General features: G+C 44.2%; 1 protein-coding gene across 1 annotated transcript in view; it reads left to right on the top strand.

The window, feature by feature from the left end:
* Positions 1-24,846, top strand: part of LOC123998283 (protein FAM171A1-like) — a 44,884-nt gene extending 20,038 nt beyond the window's left edge. Inside the window, exons 4-9 of the mRNA XM_046303355.1 lie at positions 8,383-8,541; positions 11,185-11,361; positions 20,875-20,991; positions 22,462-22,576; positions 22,747-22,858; positions 23,190-24,846. Of these exons, the coding sequence (XP_046159311.1) occupies positions 8,383-8,541; positions 11,185-11,361; positions 20,875-20,991; positions 22,462-22,576; positions 22,747-22,858; positions 23,190-24,794 (2,285 nt within the window). The 3' untranslated portion in view covers positions 24,795-24,846. The remainder of the gene's footprint in view (positions 1-8,382; positions 8,542-11,184; positions 11,362-20,874; positions 20,992-22,461; positions 22,577-22,746; positions 22,859-23,189) is intronic.
* The last annotated feature ends 265 nt before the right edge of the window (positions 24,847-25,111 follow it).

Here is a 25,111-nt window from a genome sequence, read left to right as displayed (position 1 = left end):
GAAGAGAGGGGTATGGAAAAGGGGGAAGAGAGGGGGTGGGGAAGAGAGGGGTATGGAAAAGGGGGAAGAGGGGGTGGGGAAAAGGGGGAAGAGAGGGAGTGGGGAGAAGGGGGAAGAGAGGGGGTGAGGAGAAGGGGGAAGAGAGGGGGTGAGGAGAAAAGGAAAAGGGGAGAGGCGGGGATGGAGAGAAGGGGGAAGGGTGCAATGTTCATTATAGAGGGAAGAAAAGAGAGGGAACTCTTAGGAGGGGTAGAGGATGAGGAGGGTCTTTTTGGATTGGCACAGGAACCCCCCCCCCCACACACACACACACACACACACACATGCTCTGCTACATCTCACACTGTGTCCAAGCTGTTACCTGGAACTAACTCTCCATTTTGTTACTCCAGTCCTGTTGATGTGATTATAACCCAGACCACCTCCAATACTGGACATTCAGATCAATGCCAGACCTCCTTCAAAACTGGCCGCACAGATCAATGCCAGACCTCCTTCAAAACTGGACATTCAGATCAATAACAGACCTCCTTCAAAACTGGACATTCAGATCAATAACAGACCTCCTTCAAAACTGGACATTCAGTTCAATAACAGACCTCCTTCAAAACTGGACGTTCAGATCAATACCAGACCTCCTTCAAAACTGGACATTCAGATCAATACCAGACCTCCTTCAAAACTGGACATTCAGATCAATAACAGACCTACTTCAAAACTGGACATTCAGATCAATAACAGACCTCCTTCAAAACTGGACATTCAGATCAATAACAGACCTCCTTCAAAACTGGACGTTCAGATCAATACCAGATCAGGTGTACTGAAGGCAGAGGATACACAGAGCTAGAGAAAACACACAGGCACGGCTGCAGCGGTGTCTCATTGCCCAGGAATGTACACTCACCACAGTGGAAACACTATGACATCATTGCGAAGCCCCACTATACAAACTTCTCTTTAACACACACAGTCTTGTTTAACTAACCTTGTGGGGACACAATTGATTCCCATTCTAAATCCTAATTTCCTTAACCCCTAACCATACCCCAACACCATCTCCTAACCCACAACCCCTTACCCCAATACTAACACTAATTCTAAACTTAATCTAAACCCCCTAGAAATAGTATTTTTTTGTAGTTAAACATGTCCGCAAGCGTGTGCACACACACACACAGTCTTGTTTAACTAACCTTGTAGGGACACGCAATTGATTCCCATTCAAAATCCTGTTTTCGCTAACCACAAAACCTAAACCTAACCTTACCCTAAACCCCCTAGAAATACATTTTTCCGTTGGTCGATTAAACATGTACACACACACACACACACACACACACACACACACACACACACACACACACACACACACACACACACACACACACACACACACACACACACACACACACACACACACACACACACACACACACACACACACACACAGAGAGAGAGCAATGTGTTACTATACTTGTGAAGACTTTCGCGCAGTAGCCCTGAGACCACGCAGCTCCCGCGGGACTGCTCTGTGCTGCACCTGATTCAGCTGCCCTGCGCGCCGGACAAGCCAACTGTTGCCAATTTGAAACATTTCATGTGTCTGAAGGTACAAACTCTTCCTTCCCGGCGGACCCGGAGAGCAAATCAAGTGCACTATAGGCCTCCCGCTGGCCAATGGGATGGCTCAGATGACCGTGGCTGCAGTACAAGAAAGCTACAGCAAAGATATCAGCAAAGAACATTTAAAACCATGACTAGAGAGAGACTGTCAACGAATACAGCAAAGATATCAGAACATTTAAAACCATGACTAGAGAGAGACTGTCAACGAACACAGCAAAGATATCAGAACATTTAAAACCATGACTAGAGAGACTGTCAACGAATACAGCAAAGATATCAGAACATTTAAAACCATGACTAGAGAGAGACTGTCAACGAATACAGCAAAGATATCAGAACATTTAAAACCATGACTAGAGAGACTGTCAACGAATACAGCAAAGATATCAGAACATTTAAAACCATGACTAGAGAGAGACTGTCAACGAATACAGCAAAGATATCAGAACATTTAAAACCATGACTAGAGAGAGACTGTCAACGAATACAGCAAAGATATCAGAACATTTAAAACCATGACTAGAGAGACTGTCAACGAATACAGCAAAGATATCAGAACATTTAAAACCATGACTAGAGAGAGACTGTCAACGAATACAGCAAAGATATCAGAACATTTAAAACCATGACTAGAGAGAGACTGTCAACGAATACAGCAAAGATATCAGAACATTTAAAACCATGACTAGAGAGACTGTCAACGAATACAGCAAAGATATCAGAACATTTAAAACCATGACTAGAGAGAGACTGTCAACGAATACAGCAAAGATATCAGAACATTTAAAACCATGACTAGAGAGACTGTCAACGAATACAGCAAAGATATCAGAACATTTAAAACCATGACTAGAGAGAGACTGTCAACGAATACAGCAAAGATATCAGAACATTTAAAACCATGACTAGAGAGACTGTCAACGAATACAGCAAAGATATCAGAACATTTAAAACCATGACTAGAGAGACTGTCAACGAATACAGCAAAGATATCAGAACATTTAAAACCGTGACTAGAGAGAGACTGTCAACGAATACAGCAAAGATATCAGAACATTTAAAACCGTGACTAGAGAGACTGTCAACGAATACAGCAAAGATATCAGAACATTTAAAACCATGACTAGAGAGACTGTCAACGAATACAGCAAAGATATCAGAACATTTAATACCATGACTAGAGAGACTGTCAACGAATACAGCAAAGATATCAGAACATTTAAAACCATGACTAGAGAGACTGTCAACGAATACAGCAAAGATATCAGAACATTTAAAACCATGACTAGAGAGAGACTGTCAACGAATACAGCAAAGATATCAGAACATTTAAAACCATGACTAGAGACTGTCAACGAATACAGCATAGAGCCGTTGTTTTTATGAGTGACTCCATGTTTAAGTTCTTACTCAGCCCTGTCATCACTTTGTATTCAACACTTTGTATTCAACACTTTGTATTCAACACTTTCAACACTTTGTATTCAACACTTTGTATTCAACACTTTGTATTCAACACTTTGTATTCAACACTTTGTATTCAACACTGTATTCAACACTTTGTATTCAACACTTTGTATTCAACACTTTGTATTCAACACTATGTATTCAACACTTTGTATTCAACACTATGTATTCAACACTGTGTATTCAACACTTTGTATTCAACACTTTGTATTCAGCACTTTGTATTCAGCACTTTGTATTCAACACTTTGTATTCAACACTATGTATTCAACACTATGTATTCAACACTATGTATTCAACACTTTGTATTCAACACTATGTATTCAACACTATGTATTCAACACTTTGTATTCAACACTTTGTATTCAGCACTTTGTATTCAGCACTTTGTATTCAACACTTTGTATTCAACACTTTGTATTCAACACTTTGTTTTCAACACTTTGTATTCAACACTTTGTATTCAACACTTTGTATTCAACACTTTGTATTCAACACTGTGTATTCAACACTTTGTATTCAACACTTTGTATTCAACACTTTGTATTCAACACTTTGTATTCAACACTTTTATAAGCCATAAAAGGCACTTTCTTCCTATTTCCACTCAGCTCTGCAACAAGCAGTGCAGCAGTAATGAATGAGTAGGAAAGTGTATCTACAGGCTTGTTGTTATTAGTGGCTTGGGTCTTTTTTAATATCAAAGAATATTTCACTTTCTCTGGTCATAGGAGTAACAGCATGAATTTGTGCATGAGGTGGAAGTAATGTGGTGCGACTTGAGTTTCCCCAACAGCTGGAAGAAGATGTTGAGAGGTGGACCCTCAGTCTGCTGCTCTCCCCCTCTGCTGAGACTGACCCTCAGTCTGCTGCTCTCCCCCTCTGCTGAGACTGACCCTCAGTCTGCTGCTCTCTCCCTCTGCTGAGACTGACCCTCAGTCTGCTGCTCTCTCCCTCTGCTGAGACTGACCCTCAGTCTGCTGCTCTCTCCCTCCGCTGAGACTGGCCCTCAGTCTGCTGCTCTCTCCCTCTGCTGAGACTGACCCTCAGTCTGCTGCTCTCTCCCTCTGCTGAGACTGACCCTCAGTCTGCTGCTCTCTCCCTCCGCTGAGACTGACCCTCAGTCTGCTGCTCTCTCCCTCTGCTGAGACTGGCCCTCAGTCTGCTGCTCTCTCCCTCTGCTGAGACTGACCCTCAGTCTGCTGCTCTCTCCCTCTGCTGAGACTGACCATCAGTCTGCTGCTCTCTCCCTCTGCTGAGACTGACCCTCAGTCTGCTGCTCTCTCCCTCTGCTGAGACTGACCCTCAGTCTGCTGCTCTCTCCCTCTGCTGAGACTGACCATCAGTCTGCTGCTCTCTCCCTCTGCTGAGACTGACCCTCAGTCTGCTGCTCTCTCCCTCCGCTGAGACTGGCCCTCAGTCTGCTGCTCTCTCCCTCTGCTGAGACTGACCCTCAGTCTGCTGCTCTCTCCCTCTGCTGAGACTGACCCTCAGTCTGCTGCTCTCTCCCTCTGCTGAGACTGACCATCAGTCTGCTGCTCTCTCCCTCTGCTGAGACTGACCCTCAGTCTGCTGCTCTCTCCCTCTGCTGAGACTGACCATCAGTCTGCTGCTCTCTCCCTCTGCTGAGACTGACCCTCAGTCTGCTGCTCTCTCCCTCTGCTGAGACTGACCCTCAGTCTGCTGCTCTCTCCCTCTGCTGAGACTGACCATCAGTCTGCTGCTCTCTCCCTCTGCTGAGACTGACCCTCAGTCTGCTGCTCTCTCCCTCCGCTGAGACTGGCCCTCAGTCTGCTGCTCTCTCCCTCTGCTGAGACTGACCCTCAGTCTGCTGCTCTCTCCCTCTGCTGAGACTGACCCTCAGTCTGCTGCTCTCTCCCTCCGCTGAGACTGGCCCTCAGTCTGCTGCTCTCTCCCTCACCTGAGACTGACCCTCAGCCTGCTGCTCTCTCCCTCCGCTGAGACTGACCCTCAGATCAGCCCAGTAAAATAAAAATAAAAAGCAAATTATTTAAATGTCTGCTCACTCAGCTGTGCCTCACAAGTAATACAACAACAGATCTATTACCGGTGTGATCATATAGCCCCAAATGTTTTAATATAAAAACATTTTTTATGTCCCAAACTACAATGCATTGTCAGGGCAATTCAAGCAAAGCCAGTATGCGTTGATAATGTATTGGGCCTGTAGCTTACTGCACAAACCTCATTGTTACAGTACTGTTTTTAATTGGTTGTTTCATAGAAAAAAAGTTTTGCCTATTTTTTTAAGCGGTAGATCTTGGCTTGCATTTGGACTCAAAGGGATCTTGACTCAGAAAAGGTTGGTGGCCACTGTTCTAGAGTTTTCCTTGTTAACACTATCACAGTTTCCCTTTACTATGGCAATTTTGATCGAATCAAGGCAATATTTGCCACTTTCAGTGCAACATACTGAAACCAAATTTGGTTGTAGGCAGCATGAGCGGTTGTGAGTAGATGCAGCTCTCGCTTTGATCTCAAAACAAGTGCATGTAACCACGTGTGCACATTTTGTTCATATCCTTTGCTAGTTCCATTCTTTTACTTTTGAGATTTGTGTGTATTGTGAAGTGTTAGACACTACTGCACTATTGGAGCTAGGAACACAAGCATTTCGCTACACCTGCTATAACATCTGCTAAACATGTGTATGTGACCAATAAAATTGGATTTGATTCTAGTTAGTGAGCTATTAGCCCAGTTATAGATTGTTTGTAGTCGGCCTAAACATACTTCTGCCTAAACATCAGTGCCACAGGTAACTTCCACAAAGCTGTGAACGATCTGAGAAACAAGAAGGGCTTTCTATGCCATCAAAAGGAACATACAATTCGACATACCAATTAGGATCTGGCTAAAAATACTTGTATCAGTTTATAGAATCCATTGAATCCAAACATTCACAAAATGGGACAAACACCAAATTGAGAGACTGCATGCAGAATTCTGTAAAAATATCCTCCATGTACAACGTAGAACACCAAATAATGCAGAGCAGAATAAGGCCGATACCCACTAATTATTAAGATCCAGAAAAGAGCCATTAAATTCTACAACCACCTAAAAGGAAGCGATTCGCAAACCCTCCATAACAAAGCCATCACCTACAGAGCGATGAACCTGGAGAAGAGTCCCCTAAGCAAGCTGGTCCTGGGGCTCTGTTCACAAACTCAAACAGACCCCACATACCCCCAGGACAGCAGCACAATTAGACACCACCAAATCATGAGAAAACAAAAAGAGAATTACTTGACATATTGGAAAGATTTAACAAAAAAACAGCAAACTAGAATGCTATTTGGTTCTAAACAGAAAGCACACAGTGGCAGAATACCTGACTACCGTGACTGACCCAAACTTAAGCACAGCTTTGAGTATGTACAGACTCAGTGAGCATAGCCTTGCTATTGAGAAAGGCTGCCGAAGGCAGACCTGGCTCTGAAGAGAAGACCTGCTATATGCACACTGCCCACAAAATGAGGTGGCAACTGAGCTGCACTTCCTAACCTCCTGCCAAATGCATGACCATATTAGAGAGACATATTTCCCTCGGATTACACAGACAAGGAATTTGAAAACAAACCCAATTTTGATAAACTTCCTTATCTATTGGGTGAAATACCACAGTGTACAATCACAGCAGCAAGATGTGACCTGTTGCCACAAGAAAAGGGCAACCATCGAAGAACTAACACCATTGTAATACAACCCATATTTATTTATTTTCCCTTTTGTACTTTAACTATTTGCACATAATGAACTTTTGTGAGTGTAATGTTTACTGTTCATTTTTGTATTGTTTTATTTGACTTTTGTTTATCTATTCCACTTGCTTTAGCAATGTGAACATGTTTCCCATGCCAATACACCCCTTAGAGAGAGGCAGTGAGACAGAGGAAGAAAGCGGGAGGCAGTGAGCGAGGAAGAGGGAGAGAGAGAGGAAGAGGGAGAGAGAGAGGAAGAGGGAGAGAGAGAGGAAGAGGGAGAGAGAGAGGAAGAGGGAGAGAGAGAGGAAGAGGGAGGCAGTGAGACAGGAAGAAAGCGAGAGGCAGTGAGAGAGGGAGAGGGAGAGGAAGAGGGAGGCAGTGAGACAGAGGAAGAAAGCGGGAGGCAGTGAGAGAGGAGGAAGAGGGAGGCAGTGAGCGAGGAAGAGGGAGAGAGAGAGGAAGAGGGAGAGAGAGAGGAAGAGGGAGAGAGAGGAGAAGAGGGAGAGAGAGAGAGGAAGAGGGAGAGTGAGGAAGAGGGAGGCAGTGAGACAGGAAGAAAGCGAGAGGCAGTGAGAGAGGGAGAGGGAGAGGAAGAGGGAGGCAGTGAGACAGAGGAAGAAAGCGGGAGGCAGTGAGAGAGGAGGAAGAGGGAGGCAGTGAGACAGAGGAAGAAAGCAGGAGGCAGTGAGAGAGAATGAGGGAGAGGGAGAGGAAGGGTGGCAGAGGGAGATGGAAGGAGGCAGTGAGAGAGAAAGAGGGAGAGAGAGAAGAAGAGGGAGGCAGTGAGAGAGAGGAAGAAAGCAGGAGGCAGTGAGCGAGGAAGAGGGAGAGAGAGAGGAAGAGGGAGAGAGAGAGGAAGAGGGAGAGAGAGAGGAAGAGGGAGAGAGAGAGGAAGAGGGAGAGAGAGAGGAAGAGGGAGGCAGTGAGACAGGAAGAAAGCGGGAGGCAGTGAGAAAGAAAGAGGGAGAGAGAGAGGAAGAGGGAGGCAGTGAGAGAGGGAGAGGGAGAGGAAGAGGGAGGCAGTGAGACAGAGGAAGAAAGCGGTAGGCAGTGAGAGAGGAGGAAGAGGGAGAGGAAGAGGGAGGCAGTGAGACAGAGGAAGAAAGCAGGAGGCAGTGAGAGAGGAAGAGGGAGGCAGTGAGACAGAGGAAGAAAGCAGGAGGCAGTGAGAGAGGAAGAGGGAGGCAATGAGACAGAGGAAGAAAGCAGGAGGCAGTGAGAGAGGAAGAGGGAGGCAGTGAGACAGAGGAAGAAAGCGGGAGGCAGTGAGAGAGAATGAGGGAGAGGGAGAGGAAGGGTGGCAGAGGGAGATGGAAGGAGGCAGTGAGAGAGAAAGAGGGAGAGAGAGAAGAAGAGGGAGGCAGTGAGAGAGAGGAAGAAAGCAGGAGGCAGTGAGAGAGAAAGAGGGAGAGAGAGAGGAAGGGTGGCAGAGGGAGATGGAAGGAACTGATTGAGTAAAAGAGAAAAACCATTAGGAGTACAGGGGAGATGGACACTAAGGAACACTGGATCTAAGTGTGTGAGTGGTTCCTGACCCCCCCCCCTCTTTCCTCCCCAGGATTGAGGGGTCAGTCCTGGGTTCAGTTCCAGCGTCGAGCCCTGAGCCTCCCTCCCAACTCGTCCTACAGCAATCTCACTGCCCTGCTGACTGTGGCCAACAACCCCAGCCACATCCAGCACTTTCCCTACCTACAGGGCCTGGGGGGCAATGGAACAGGTACCTCCACTGGGACTGGGACAGACTGGGACCAGACTTAGGTGGAATACACTCTTGGTACCATTCCATTGGTGCCGTTGTATCCAACAAACTAAAACATTATTTGAAAGTATTTGACATGGATGAGGGGTGGATGGGGTGAAGGGAGGAGGGGGATGAAGGGTGGGAGGGATGGAAGAGATGAAGGGTGGGTGGGTGGGGGATGAGGGGTGGGTAAGATAGAAGACATGTGGGGTTGGTGGGGAGTGTGTGGTGAAGGGATGGATGAGGGGTAAGTGGGTGGGTGGGTGGGTGGGTGGGTGGGATGAAGGCAGGGAGGGTTGAGGAGATTAGGGGTAAAGGTAGGGGTGTGTGTGGTGAAGTGAGGGGTGGATGTGAATAAGGTAGGGTTGAGGAGATTAGGGGTGAAGGTAGGGGTGAGGTACAGCTCTATGTAAGAGGCTCCATCAAAGATATACTACCCAGAAGAGCCCCCTTTAACACAATATACAGTGCCTTGCGAAAGTATTCGGCCCCCTTGAACTTTGCAACCTTTTGCCACATTTCAGGCTTCAAACATAAAGATATAAAACTGTATTTTTTTTGTGACGAATCAACAACAAGTGGGACACAATCATGAAGTGGAACGACATTTATTGGATATTTCAAACTTTTTTAACAAATCAAAAACTGAAAAATTGGGCGTGCAAAATTATTCAGCCCCTTTACTTTCAGTGCAGCAAACTCTCCAGAAGTTCAATGAGGATCTCTGAATGATCCAATGTTGACCTAAATGACTAATGATGATAAATACAATCCACCTGTGTGTAATCAAGTCTCCGTATAAATACACCTGCACTGTGATAGTCTCAGAGGTCCGTTAAAAGCGCAGAGAGCATCATGAAGAACAAGGAACACACCAAACATGTGGAAGAAGGTGCTCTGGTCAGATGAAACCAAAATTGAACATTTTGGCAACAATGCAAAACGTTATGTTTGGCGTAAAAGCAACACAGCTCATCACCCTGAACACACCATCCCCACTGTCAAACATGGTGGTGGCAGCATCATGGTTTGGGCCTGCTTTTCTTCAGCAGGGACAGGGAAGATGGTTAAAATTGATGGGAAGATGGATGGAGCCAAATACAGGACCATTCTGGAAGAAAACCTGATGGAGTCTGCAAAAGACCTGAGACTGGGACGGAGATTTGTCTTCCAACAAGACAATGATCCGAAAACATAAAGCAAAATCTACAATGGAATGGTTCGAAAATAAACATATCCAGGTGTTAGAATGGCCAAGTCAAAGTCCAGACCTGAATCCAATCGAGAATCTGTGGAAAGAACAGAAAACTGCTGTTCACAAATGCTCTCCATCCAACCTCACTGAGCTTGAGCTGTTTTGCAAGGAGGAATGGGGAAAAAATTCAGTCTCTCGATGTGCAAAACTGATAGAGACATACCCCAAGCGACTTACAGCTGTAATCGCAGCAAAAGGTGGCGCTACAAAGTATTAACTTAAAGGGGCTGAATAATTTTGCACGCCCAATTTTTCAGTTTTTGTTTTGTTAAAAATGTTTGAAATATCCAATAAATGTTGTTCCACTTCATGATTGTGTCCCACTTGTTGTTGATTCTTCACAAAAAAAATACAGTTTTATATCTTTATGTTTGAAGCCTGAAATGTGGCAAAAGGTCGCAAAGTTCAAGGGGGCCGAATACTTTCGCAAGGCACTGTAACCCCTGTGCTCTCAAACAACCTATGTGTGTGTGTCCATTTTACATTTGTATCATTTAGCAGACACTCTCCTCTCCCTTTCTCTCTCCCTGCTTCTTCTCCTCTTCTTCTAATCTCCTCCTCTCACTAAACTTCTCCTCCCTCTCCCTCTCACTACTCTCATCCCTCTCTCACTGCTCCTCTCCTCCCTCTCTCTCACTACACCTCTCCTCTCTCCCTCCCTTTCACTACACCTCTCCTCCCTCTCTCTCACTACACCTCTCCTCTCTCCCTCACTCTCACTACACCTCTCCCTCTCACTACACTTCTCTCTCTCTCTCCCTCTCACTACACCTCTCTCTCTCTCCCTCACTACATCTCTCCTCTCTCCCTCTCACTACACCTCTCTCTCTCCCTCTCACTACACTTCTCCTCTCCCTCTCACTACACCTCTCCTCTCCCTCTCACTACACCTCTCCTCTCTCCCTCTCACTACACCTCTCCTCTCTCCCTCCCTCTCACTACACCTCTCCTCTCTCTCTCCCTCTCACTACACCTCTCCTCTCTCTCTCCCTCCACTACACCTCTCCTTTCTCCCTCTCACTACACCTCTCCCTCTCACTACACTTCTCCTCTCCCTCTCACTACACTTCTCCTCTCCCTCTCACTACACTTCTCCTCTCACTCTCACTACACCTCTCCTCTCTCCCTCTCACTACATCTCTCCCTCTCACTACACCTCTCCTCTCTCCCTCTCACTACACCTCTCCTCTCTCCCTCTCACTACACCTCTCCTCTCTCCCTCTCACTACACCTCTCCTCTCTCCCTCTCACTACACCTCTCCTCTCTCCCTCTCACTACACCTCTCCTCTCTCCCTCTCACTACACCTCTCCTCTCTCCCTCTCACTACTCCTCTCTTTTGGCTCTCCTCTTCTCCTCTAACAGGAAGTGAGCGTAGGTTTGAGCTGACTCCAGTGGCGGCCATCTCTGTCCACCTATTGGCCAGCGAGGGGGTGGAGCTCCAGGTGAATGGCCCAATCAGCATCTCCATCTCTCTACCGGCCAATAGCGGCCTGAAGGAGAACCAACACATCCCAGCCTGGAGGTTCGATCCCAGTCTAGGTGAGTACATACACACACACACACACAGCTTTTCAGTTTTTCTGAGCAGGGAGCAGATTTCCTGTGTTTGGGTCCAGAATTCCTCCCCTCGGAACCTCTAATCAGTAGGGTAAGGTACGTGTTGTGTGTGTCTTACCCTTCTGCATCCTTCATCAGTGGGATCTATGTTTCCCGAAAGGTAATGGGATGTGTGTATCTCAGTCAGGCTGGGAAATGCATCACTACATACTTTTTTTCAAAGGAACTGGGGGGAAAAAAACGTACCAGAGTGCAACACACACACACACACACACACACACACACACACACACACACACACACACACACACACACACACTCACACACTCACACACTCACACACTCACACACTCACACACTCACACACTCACACACTCACACACTGTACAGTGAGACGGGAGATTACAGTGGGGCAGAGTTATGAATGGAATAATTGAGAACTTTCTAAAAGATTATCTGACATATTATTGGACGTAACGCACCGTATTAAAACACACATCAAAACACAATACTTCTTGTTCCTGATTACATCCACATCACAAGATTGGTTAGGAAATGTAGCCTAACCTGTTTGGAAAATCCCTCCCTCCCCAGATCAGTAGAAGTGTAGTCAGCCGTAGATCATTGACTCAGACAGCAGTGGAGTGATTTAGGAGGGTAGCCAGAGTAGTGCTTGAACCAGCTGAGGTACACTACCAAGGACGTCCTGTGATATGAAGGTCCAGTGGTGACTTACTGTTGTTGAAGGAGACCATTCACTAGCCCAACGAGCTGATTAGGACGGGGGCTACAGGAGCACACACGCACACAAAGACACACACACACACACACATGCGCGCACGCACGCACGCACATAGGTGTAAACAATCACACACAGTACTGTACCGAGCCCAGCACAGCCATGTTCTCATGAGGAGTCAACTCTCTCACTGGGTGACCCTTTACATGATTGCCATTGAAAGCCACTGTTCCCAGGATGCCTTATAGCCAGAGGGTATGTAGCCTTGTGTCAATACATGCACGCTGTATGGTTAATATTTCCCAGAAACACCCACCTCTGGTCCTCTGTGTTTTAGGTCACCGTTTCCCTAGCAACCCCCAAATAACAAACCTAACAGACCCGGGGCTTTAATTTAGTTTCTCCAGTGACCAGTTAGAGAGTGTGTGTAAGTGTGTGAGAGAGAGAGTTTGAGATTTCTCCAGAAATATTTCTCACACAGACACACAGAATCTTGAGCACACAAACACACACAGATGCTTGAGCACACACACACACACCAATTCTCACACAGACACACAGATGCTTGAGCATACAGACCCACACAAACTCTCACACACAGACACAGACGCTTGAGCAAAAGACACACACAGACTTGGTGAAACCTGTTCTGCTAGTTCAACTGACAGCATGTATTTTGTTCTGTGATGTTGTAGAGTACTGAGCTGAATGATGTCACATACTGTTAGAAAGGAGCTGGTTTACCTCTGTGTGTTTATGATGTAAATACCATCCAGACTCAATACATTACAGGGAGGAGTTAATGATGTCAATACATTACATAGAGGAGTTAATGATGTAATTACCATCCAGACTCAATACATTACAGAGAGGAGTTAATGATGTCAATACATTACAGAGAGGAGTTAATGATGTCAATACATTACAGAGAGGAGTTAATGATGTCAATACATTAGACTCAGACATTACAGGGAGGAGTTAATGATGTCAATACATTACAGAAAGGAGTTAATGATGTCAATACATTACAGGGAGGAGTTAATGATGTCAATACATTACAGAGAGGAGTTAATGATGTCAATACATTACAGGGAGGAGTTAATGATGTCAATACATTACAGAGAGGAGTTAATGATGTCAGGGAGGAGTTAATGATGTCAATACATTACAGGGAGGAGTTAATGATGTCAATACATTACAGAGAGGAGTTAATGATGTCAATACATTACAGAGAGGAGTTAATCCAGACTCAATACATTACAGGGAGGAGTTAATGATGTCAATACATTACAGAGAGGAGTTAATGATTAATGATGTCCAATACATTACAGAGAGGAGTTAATGATGTCAATACATTACAGAGAGGAGTTAATGATGTCAATACATTACAGAGAGGAGTCAATGATGCCAATACATTACAGAGAGGAGTTAATGATGTCAATACATTACAGAGAGGAGTTAATGATGTCAATACATTACAGAGAGGAGTTAATGATGCCAATACATTACAGAGAGGAGTTAATTATGTCAATACATTACAGAGAGGAGTTAATGATGTAAATACCATCCAGACTCAATACATTACAGAGAGGAGTTAATGATGTCAATACATTACAGAGAGGAGTTAATGATGTCAATACATTACAGAGAGGAGTCAGTGATGTAAATACCATCCAGACTCAATACATGACAGAGAGGAGTTAATGATGTCAATACATTACAGGGAGGAGTTAATGATGTCAATACATTACAGGGAGGAGTTAATGATGTCAATACATTACAGGGAGGAGTTAATGATGTCAATACATTACAGAGAGGAGTTAATGATGTAAATACCATCCAGACTCAATACATTACAGGGAGGAGTTAATGATGTCAATACATTACAGAGAGGAGTTAATGATGCCAATACATTACAGAGAGGAGTTAATGATGTCAATACATTACAGAGAGGAGTTAATGATGTCAATACATTACAGAGAGGAGTCAATGATGCCAATACATTACAGAGAGGAGTTAATGATGTCAATACATTACAGAGAGGAGTTAATGATGTCAATACATTACAGAGAGGAGTTAATGATGCCAATACATTACAGAGAGGAGTTAATTATGTCAATACATTACAGAGAGGAGTTAATGATGTAAATACATCCAGACTTACATTACAGAGAGGAGTTAATGATGTCAATACATTACAGAGAGGAGTTAATGATGTCAATACATTACAGAGAGGAGTCAGTGATGTAAATACCATCCAGACTCAATACATGACAGAGAGGAGTTAATGATGTCAATACATTACAGAGAGGAGTTAATGATGTCAATACATTACAGAGAGGAGTTAATGATGTCAATACATTACAGAGAGGAGTTAATGATGCCAATACATTACAGAGAGGAGTTAATGATGTCAATACATTAATACATTACAGAGGAGTTAATGATGTCAATACCATCCAGACTCATTTACAGAGAGGAGTTAATGATGTCAATACATTAATACATTACAGAGAGGAGTCAATGATGTCAATACATTACAGAGAGGAGTTAATGATGCCAATACATTACAGAGAGGAGTTAATGATGCCAATACATTACAGAGAGGAGTTAATGATGTCAATACATTACAGAGAGGAGTTAATGATGCCAATACATTACAGAGAGGAGTTAATGATGTCAATACATTACAGAGAGGAGTTAATGATGTAAATACCATCCAGACTCAATACATTACAGAGAGGAGTTAATGATGTCAATACATTACAGAGAGGAGTTAATGATGTCAATACATTACAGAGAGGAGTTAATGATGTCAATACATTACAGAGAGGAGTTAATGATGTCAATACATTACAGGGAGGAGTTAATGATGTCAATACATTACAGGGAGGAGTTAATGATGTCAATACATTACAGAGAGGAGTTAATGATGTAAATACCATCCAGACTCAATACATTACAGGGAGGAGTTAATGATGTCAATACATTACAGAGAGGAGTTAATGATGTCAATACATTACAGAGAGGAGTTAATGATGTCAATACATTACAGAGAGGAGTTAATGATGTCAATACATTACAGAGAGGAGTTAATGATGCCAATACATTACAGAGAGGAGTTAATGATGTCAATACATTACAGAGAGGAGTTAATGATGTCAATACATTACAGAGAGGAGTTAATGATGCCAATACATTACAGAGAGGAGTTAATTATGTCAATACATTACAGAGAGGAGTTAATGATGTAAATACCATCCAGACTCAATACATTACAGAGAGGAGTTAATGATGTCAATACATTACAGAGAGGAGTCAGTGATGTAAATACCATCCAGACTCAATACATGACAGAGAGGAGTTAATGATGTCAATACATTACAGAGAGGAGTTAATGATGTCAATACATTACAGAGAGGAGTTAATGATGTCAATACATTACAGAGAGGAGTCAGTGATGTAAATACCATCCAGACTCAATACATGACAGAGAGGAGTTAATGATGTCAATACATTACAGAGAGGAGTTAATGATGTCAATACATTACAGAGAGGAGTTAATGATGTCAATACATTACAGAGAGGAGTCAGTGATGTAAATACCATCCAGACTCAATACATGACAGAGAGGAGTTAATGATGTCAATACATTACAGAGAGGAGTTAATGATGTCAATACATTACAGAGAGGAGTTAATGATGTCAATACATTACAGAGAGGAGTTAATGATGCCAATACATTACAGAGAGGAGTTAATGATGTCAATACATTACAGAGAGGAGTTAATGATGTCAATACCATCCAGACTCAATAAATTACAGAGAGGAGTTAATGATGTCAATACATTACAGAGAGGAGTTAATGATGTCAATACATTACAGAGAGGAGTCAATGATGTAAATACCATCCAGACTCAATACATTACAGAGAGGAGTCAATGATGTCAATACATTACAGAGAGGAGTTAATGATGCCAATACATTACAGAGAGGAGTTAATGATGCCAATACATTACAGAGAGGAGTTAATGATGTCAATACATTACAGAGAGGAGTTAATGATGCCAATACATTACAGAGAGGAGTTAATGATGTTAATGAGAGGAGTTAATGATGTAAATACCATCCAGACTCAATACATTACAGAGAGGAGTTAATGATGTCAATACATTACAGAGAGGAGTTAATGATGTCAATACATTACAGAGAGGAGTCAATGATGTCAATACATTACAGAGAGGAGTTAATGATGTCAATACATTACAGAGAGGAGTTAATGATGTCAATACATTACAGAGAGGAGTTAATGATGCCAATACATTACAGAGAGGAGTTAATGATGTCAATACATTACAGAGAGGAGTTAATGATGTAAATACCATCCAGACTCAATAGATTACAGGGAGGAGTTAATGATGCCAATACATTACAGAGAAGAGTCAATGATGTCAATACATTACAGAGAGGAGTTAATGATGCCAATACATTACAGAGAGGAGTTAATGATGCCAATACATTACAGAGAGGAGTTAATGATGCCAATACATTACAGAGAGGAGTTAATGATGCCAATACATTACAGAGAGGAGTCAATGATGTCAATACATTACAGAGAGGAGTTAATGATGCCAATACATTACAGAGAGGAGTTAATGATGTCAATACATTACAGAGAAGAGTTAATGATGTCATTACCATCCAGACTCAATACATTACAGAGAAGAGTCAATGATGTCAATACATTACAGAGAGGAGTTAATGATGCCAATACATTACAGAGAGGAGTTAATGATGTCAATACATTACAGAGAGGAGTTAATGATGTAAATACCATCCAGACTCAATACATTACAGGGAGGAGTTAATGATGCCAATACATTACAGAGAAGAGTCAATGATGTCAATACATTACAGAGAGGAGTTAATGATGCCAATACATTACAGAGAGGAGTTAATGATGTCAATACATTACAGAGAGGAGTCAATGATGTCAATACATTACAGAGAGGAGTTAATGATGTCAATACATTACAGAGAGGAGTTAATGATGTCAATACATTACAGAGAGGAGTTAATGATGCCAATACATTACAGAGAGGAGTCAATGATGTCAATACATTACAGAGAGGAGTCAATGATGTCAATACATTACAGAGAGGAGTTAATGATGCCAATACATTACAGAGAGGAGTCAATGATGACAATACATTACAGAGAGGAGTTAATGATGTCAATACATTACAGAGAGGAGTTAATGATGTAAATACCATCCAGACTCAATACATTACAGGGAGGAGTTAATGATGCCAATACATTACAGAGAGTTAATGAGTCAGATCAATGATGCCAATACATTACAGAGAGGAGTTCATGATGCCAATACATTACAGAGAGGAGTTAATGATGTCAATACATTACAGAGAGGAGTCAATGATGTCAATACATTACAGAGAGGAGTTGATGATGTCAATACATTACAGAGAGGAGTCAATGATGTCAATACATTACAGAGAGGAGTTAATGATGCCAATACATTACAGAGAGGAGTCAATGATGTCAATACATTACAGAGAGGAGTTAATGATGCCAATACATTACAGAGAGGAGTCAATGATGTCAATACATTACAGAGAGGAGTTAATGATGCCAATACATTACAGAGAGGAGTCAATGATGACAATACATTACAGAGAGGAGTCAATGATGACAATACATTACAGAGAGGAGTTAATGATGTCAATACATTACAGAGAGGAGTTAATGATGTCAATACATTACAGAGAGGAGTTAATGATGCCAATACATTACAGAGAGGAGTTAATGATGCCAATACATTACAGAGAGGAGTTAATGATGCCAATACATTACAGAGAGGAGTTAATGATGTCAATACATTACAGAGAGGAGTCAATGATGTCAATACATTAAAGAGAGGAGTTAATGATGCCAATACATTACAGAGAGGAGTTAATGATGTCAATACATTACAGAGAAGAGTTAATGATGTCATTACCATCCAGACTCAATATATTACAGAGAGGAGTTAATGATGTCAATACATTACAGAGAGGAGTTAATGATGTCAATACATTACAGGGAGGAGTTAATGATGTAATTACCATCCAGACGCAATACATTACAGGGAGGTGTTAATGATGTCAATACATTACAGAGAAGAGTTAATGATGTCAATACATTACAGAGAGGAGTTAATGATGTCAATACATTACAGAGAGGAGTTAATGATGTCAATACATTACAGAGAGGAGTTAATGATGTCAATACATTACAGAGAGGAGTCAATGATGTCAATACATTACAGAGAGGAGTTAATGATGTCAATACATTACAGAGAGGAGTTAATGATGTAATTACCATCCAGACTCAATACATTACAGAGAGGAGTTAATGATGTCAATACATTACAGAGAGGAGTTAATGATGTCAATACATTACAGAGAGGAGTTAATGATGTAATTACCATCCAGACTCAATACATTACAGAGAGGAGTTAATGATGTCAATACATTACAGAGAGGAGTTAATGATGTCAATACATTACAGAGAGGAGTTAATGATGTCAATACATTACAGAGAGGAGTCAATGATGTCAATACATTACAGAGAGGAGTTAATGATGTAATTACCATCCAGACTCAATACATTACAGAGAGGAGTTAATGATGTCAATACATTACAGAGAGGAGTCAATGATGTCAATATATTACAGAGAGGAGTTAATGAAGTCAATACATTACAGAGAGGAGTTAATGGTGCCAATACATTACAGAGAGGAGTTAATGATGTCAATACATTACAGAGAGGAGTTAATGATATCAATACATTACAGAGAGGAGTTAATGATGTCAATACATTACAGAGAGGAGTTAATGATGTAATTATCATCCAGACTCCATACATTACAGAGAGGAGTTAATGATATCAATACATTACAGAGAGGAGTTAATGATGTCAATACATTACAGAGAGGAGTTAATGATGTCAATACATTACAGAGAGGAGTTAATGATGTCAATACATTACAGAGAGGAGTTAATGATGTCAATACATTACAGAGAGGAGTTAATGATGTCAATACATTACAGAGAGGAGTTAATGATGTCAATACATTACAGAGAGGAGTTAATGATGTCAATACATTACAGAGAGGAGTTAATGATGTCAATACATTACAGAGAGGAGTTAATGATGTAATTACCATCCAGACTCAATACATTACAGAGAGGAGTTAATGATGTAATTACCATCCAGACTCAATACATTACAGAGAGGAGTTAATGATGTCAACAAATTACAGAGAGGAGTTAATGATATCAATACATTACAGAGAGGAGTTAATGATGTCAATACATTACAGAGAGGAGTTAATGATGTCAATACATTACAGAGAGGAGTTAATGATGTAATTACCATCCAGACTCAATACATTACAGAGAGGAGTTAATGATATCAATACATTACAGAAAGGAGTTGAAAGGAGTTAATGATGTAATTACCATCCAGACTCAATACATTACAGAGAGGAGTTAATGATGTAATTACCATCCAGACTCAATACATTACAGAGAGGAGTTAATGATATCAATACATTACAGAGAGCAGTTAATGATGCCAATACATTACAGAGAGGAGGTAATGATGTAATTACCATCCAGACTCAATACATTACAGAGAGGAATTAATGATGTCAATACATTACAGAGAGGAGTTAATGATGTCAATACATTACAGAGAGGAGTTAATGATGTCAATACATTACAGAGAGGAGTTAATGATGTAATTACCATCCAGACTCAATACATTACAGAGAGCAGTTAATGATGCCAATACATTACAGAGAGGAGGTAATGATGTAATTACCATCCAGACTCAATACATTACAGAGAGGAATTAATGATGTCAATACATTACAGAGAGGAGTTAATGATGTCAATACATTACAGAGAGGAGTTAATGATGTCAATACCATCCATTTCACATCTGAACAGAATTCATGATGACGTTCCTACAAACTCTCACAAAGGACTAGTACTAATGTAAAGGTGACCAGTATTGACTCTGTGTGCATGCTTGCGTGTGTGATGCCTTCCAGCCAGAGGATACAGTACACTGATGTAAAAGGTCATCCAGTGAGAGTTGACTCCTCAAGAGGACAGGGCTGTGCTGGGTTGGGCTGTTTCTGTGCTTAGCTGTGCTTGGTCCATGGGGATCGATGACACTGTGTGTGTGAGGGAGGGAGGGAGGGAGGCGAAGCGTTTCATAAAGATGCTGAGTCACAGGTATTTCTCTCCTTCTCTTGTTTCTCTTTCCCCCTCCCTGTACATTAGTTCCTCCCTTTTAATTGGGTTGCATCAGAGCATCTATAATAGACAGAGAATCCCCTGCAGAAACCACTGCTGCACTGTCATAGCCCCTCTCATACACAGATCTTGGTTCAGCCTACATACCACAAATCCTTATCATACCAATGGTGACGAAATAAAAACTGACATTAGATCGTTGTCCAGGTCGTGTTACATCATCTTACACAATGACTGTGTCTGGCTATGTTATGATGATTCTAGTTCATATGGCTCCTGGCCAGTGTGAGTTATGACTGTGTCACTGTAAGTCTGCTGCCTCCCAGTGGTTGGCTGGAGACCTGCAGCAGCACAGTGACGAGGCCAAAAGCTTTACACTAATTTATTGTGTTTGAAGAGTAGATCTCTAACTCTCTCTGTGTTTGTTTGTAGGGGCCTGGTTGAAGAGCAGTCTGGGCTATGTCCAGAGGGAGGGAGACCAGCTCAGCCTAACCTACATCGCCCCTCAGCTGGGATACTGGGTGGCTGCCATGTCCCCACTAGACACAGGTACCAACACACACCATGTCCCCACTAGACACAAGTACCGACATACACCATGTCCCCACTAGACACAGGTACCGACATACACCATGTCCCCACTAGACACAGGTACCGACATACACCATGTCCCCACTAGACACAGGTACCAACACACACCATGTCCCCACTAGACACAGGTACCAACACACACCATGTCCCCACTAGACACAGGTACCAACACACACCATGTCCCCACTCGACACAGGTACCGACACACACCATGTCCCCACTAGACACAGGTACCGACATACACCATGTCCCCACTAGACACAGGTACCGACATACACCATGTCCCCACTAGACACAGGTACCGACATACACCATGTCCCCACTAGACACAGGTACCAACACACACCATGTCCCCACTAGACACAGGTACCAACACACACCATGTCCCCACTAGACACAGGTACCAACACACACCATGTCCCCACTAGACACAGGTACCAACACACACCATGTCCCCACTAGACACAGGTACCAACACACACCTTGTCCCCACTAGACACAGGTACCAACACACACCATGTCCCCACTAGACACAGGTACCAACACACACCTTGTCCCCACTAGACACAGGTACCAACACACACCATGTCCCCACTAGACACAGGTACCAACACACACCATGTCCCCACTAGACACAGGTACCAACACACACCATGTCCCCACTAGACACAGGTACCAACACACACCTTGTCCCCACTAGACACAGGTACCAACACACACCATGTCCCCACTCGACACAGGTACCAACACACACCACGTCCCCACTAGACACAGGTACCAACACACACCATGTCCCCACTAGACACAGGTACCAACACACACCATGTCCCCACTAGACACAGGTACCAACACACACCTTGTCCCCACTAGACACAGGTACCAACACACACCATGTCCACACTAGACACAGGTACCAACACACACCATGTCCCCACTAGACACAGGTACCAACACACACCATGTCCCCACTAGACACAGGTACCAACACACACCAAGTCCCCACTAGACACAGGTACCAACACACACCTTGTCCCCACTAGACACAGGTACCAACACTCACCATGTCCCCACTAGACACAGGTACCAACACACACCATGTCCCCACTCGACACAGGTACCAACACACACCATGTCCCCACTAGACACAGGTACCAACACACACCATGTCCCCACTAGACACAGGTACCAACACACACCATGTCCCCACTAGACACAGGTACCAACACACACCTTGTCCCCACTAGACACAGGTACCAACACACACCATGTCCCCACTAGACACAGGTACCAACACACACCTTGTCCCCACTAGACACAGGTACCAACACACACCTTGTCCCCACTAGACACAGATACCAACACACATTTAAAACAGGTAAAACTTCCTCTGTGAACCTTTAAAAAAAAAGAATGTGTCTGTTTCTGCAGGTCCGATGGTGGCAAAGGACATCAGTACGTACCACACAGTCTTCCTATTGGCCATACTGGGAGGCATGGCTGTCATCCTCCTCTGCCTGCTCTGTCTACTACTGTACTACTGCAGGTCTGTCTGGATCAATGGACTTCCCTGCCGACTGTCATAAGTGTGTCTTGTGCGTCAGTGACGTAGTCTTGAGTTTCAACAGGACTGTCTTCTCTTTCCTCTCCCCTTCTCTCACTATCTCTCTCTCCCTGTCTCTCCCTCACTATCTCCCTGTCTCTGTCTCTTTCCAGGCGTGGTTGTGTGAAGCCTCGTCTGTCTCAGCGGAAGCTGACTCTGTCATCTGGTCTGGAGGGCAGTAAGAGAGACCAGTCCACCTCTATGTCCCACCTCATCAGCAGCGAGGTCAGTCAACATCCAGGCCAGGGACCACTGGTCTCTTCATACTAACATGCTTTCTCCCTTTGCCACTGCACTTTGGAACTGCACTTTGCCACTGCACTTTGGAACTGCACTTTGGAACTGCACTTTGGAACTGCACTTTGGAACTGCCACTGCACTTTCTATTGTTATGATCACAGCTAATATTCTGTTGAGTTTTTTTCACTTTTGTGTTAGTGTGTATTGATGGTATTGTTCCCTGTGTGTTCTGTGTATTCTGTTTGAAGAGCATGTTAGATAATGGCATAGCGCTACTGTCTGTGAAACTGACACTAAAACCTTATCACATCTCTAGGTTCATTTGGAGCTGGTCTCTACGACAGCAGAACCCGACATGACCACACCCATGCTCAAACCCTCCTCCTACGATCGCCATGACCTGGTCTCCCATGGCAACCACAGTCACATGTCGCTAGGAAACCACAGCCGAAGTCGTCATGGCTCGTCGCTAGGCAACCTGACACCGCGCAGCAGAGACTACCGTCAGTCTGTGGAGACGTTCCCGTTTAAGTCAGCCCTCTCCGCCGGGACGGATGCCGGCTACCGCCAATCATACACCTCTATCTGCTCATCCATCAATCAGCTCCCAGATAGACTTTCCTCCTCAAATCAGGTGCAGGCGTCAGCAAGTCAATTGAGTGGTGTTGGGGAGAGCGGGACTAGTGTGCGTGAGGCTACCTCGCCCTGCTCCCCACCTGTCTCCCCTATCAGAGGGGAGGGGTGTGAGCGCAGACCCCCAGACTACCTCCTGTCCCGGTCTGTGGACCACCTGGGCTCCCTGCCCCTCTCCCTCCCCAGGCCGGGCCAGCTGTTGTGCTGTGGCTCCGTGGACCTGCTGAGTGGAGGAGACGGTTACCCCAGGAGGATCCGGCCCACCCTGGTGATTCCAGCCCACTACATGCGCCTGCCGGGGGAGCACCCGCTGTGTGGCCAGGCCCTGTTCTTACAGACTGACCAGCAGAGTGACCTGGAGACCATCCAGGCTGAGCTCAACGCCTCACACTCCCAGCAGCCCCTGGGGCAAACACACGCCGATTATGCTATCGCCTCAGCCAACCAGGGACAAGGAGAGGGGCAAGGGGAGTGGAGCAGCCTATCAGAGTCCCTGTCTATCCCGACAGCACTTGGGGAGGCAGGTATTATGCAAATGAACGGCGAGGACACGCTATTGGCTGAGAGGAAACTGATGGAACTGCGGGGAGGGAAGCCCCTCACACACCCGCGCGCCTGGTTCGTCTCATTGGACGGTCGGTCTAACGCCATCAGACACTCTTACATAGACTTGCAGCGGGCTGGGCAAGCCAAGGGGAATCCAGGTGGAGGAGGTAGCCATGGTAACAACAGTGGTGGTAGACATGTCAACGGAAACGACGCAAGTCTGGACTCCGGGGTGGACCTGAATGAGCCCAGAGCAGGGCGGAGGGGGAGGGAGGTAGAGGGGAAGGTAGGAGAGAGGGAAAGAGAGAAAGACAGAGAGAGGGGGAGGACAAAGAGCGGCCCTCCTGCCATGGCCTACACCCAGCTGGTATATGTGGATGACCTGGAGGGGGAGACTCCTGAGTGTAGCCCCCAGGACAGCCCTTTAGGTCCAGGGTTGCAGAACACACAGGGACATCAACAAGTAGAGGAAGAGGAGGAGGACAGAGGAGAGGAAGAGGAACACAGAGGAGAGGGGATGATACAGGAAGAGGCTCCTTCACCCCTCTCCTCCCCCTCATCCTCATCCTCCTCCTCCTCTCCACCCCCACTCACAGAGACAAAGGGCGTTGTCTTCAGGACTGAGCATGACCAGACGGCCCTATTGTCTGTTGCCCCTGACGACCACGGAGAGGAGGAGAAGAAGAGCCCCTGGCAGAAGCGGGAGGAGCGCCCCCTACTGGCAGTCTTTAACCTCAAATGACCTTACTTCCCCTCCCACCACCCCACCCCAGAGTGACATGAAGAAGGAAGTACATCTGCACTGGGAGCTAAATGGAACTGTCAGTGAATGGAAACGATTGGAACAGTTGGAACTCCATACATTCTAATGTCTAATCCTTCCTGTGTATCATCATAGCCCCACACTACATGGACAGGCCACTGACTAGACATGCCATAGAGACTTTGTCTGAGTGATACAGATGAACTCCTGAACTAAAAACAAACTTAACAATGTCAGAGAACATGTAATGCACAACTGCTATGCCTTTAGTAAATTAGCTGTGTCAGCAAAAAGGG

This window comes from Oncorhynchus gorbuscha, linkage group LG15 (genome assembly GCF_021184085.1).
Source record: "Oncorhynchus gorbuscha isolate QuinsamMale2020 ecotype Even-year linkage group LG15, OgorEven_v1.0, whole genome shotgun sequence".
In the NCBI taxonomy this organism is placed as follows: domain Eukaryota; kingdom Metazoa; phylum Chordata; class Actinopteri; order Salmoniformes; family Salmonidae; genus Oncorhynchus; species Oncorhynchus gorbuscha.
The sequence above is the reverse complement of the archived record's forward strand: the minus strand, read 5'-3'. Positions and strand labels throughout refer to the sequence as shown.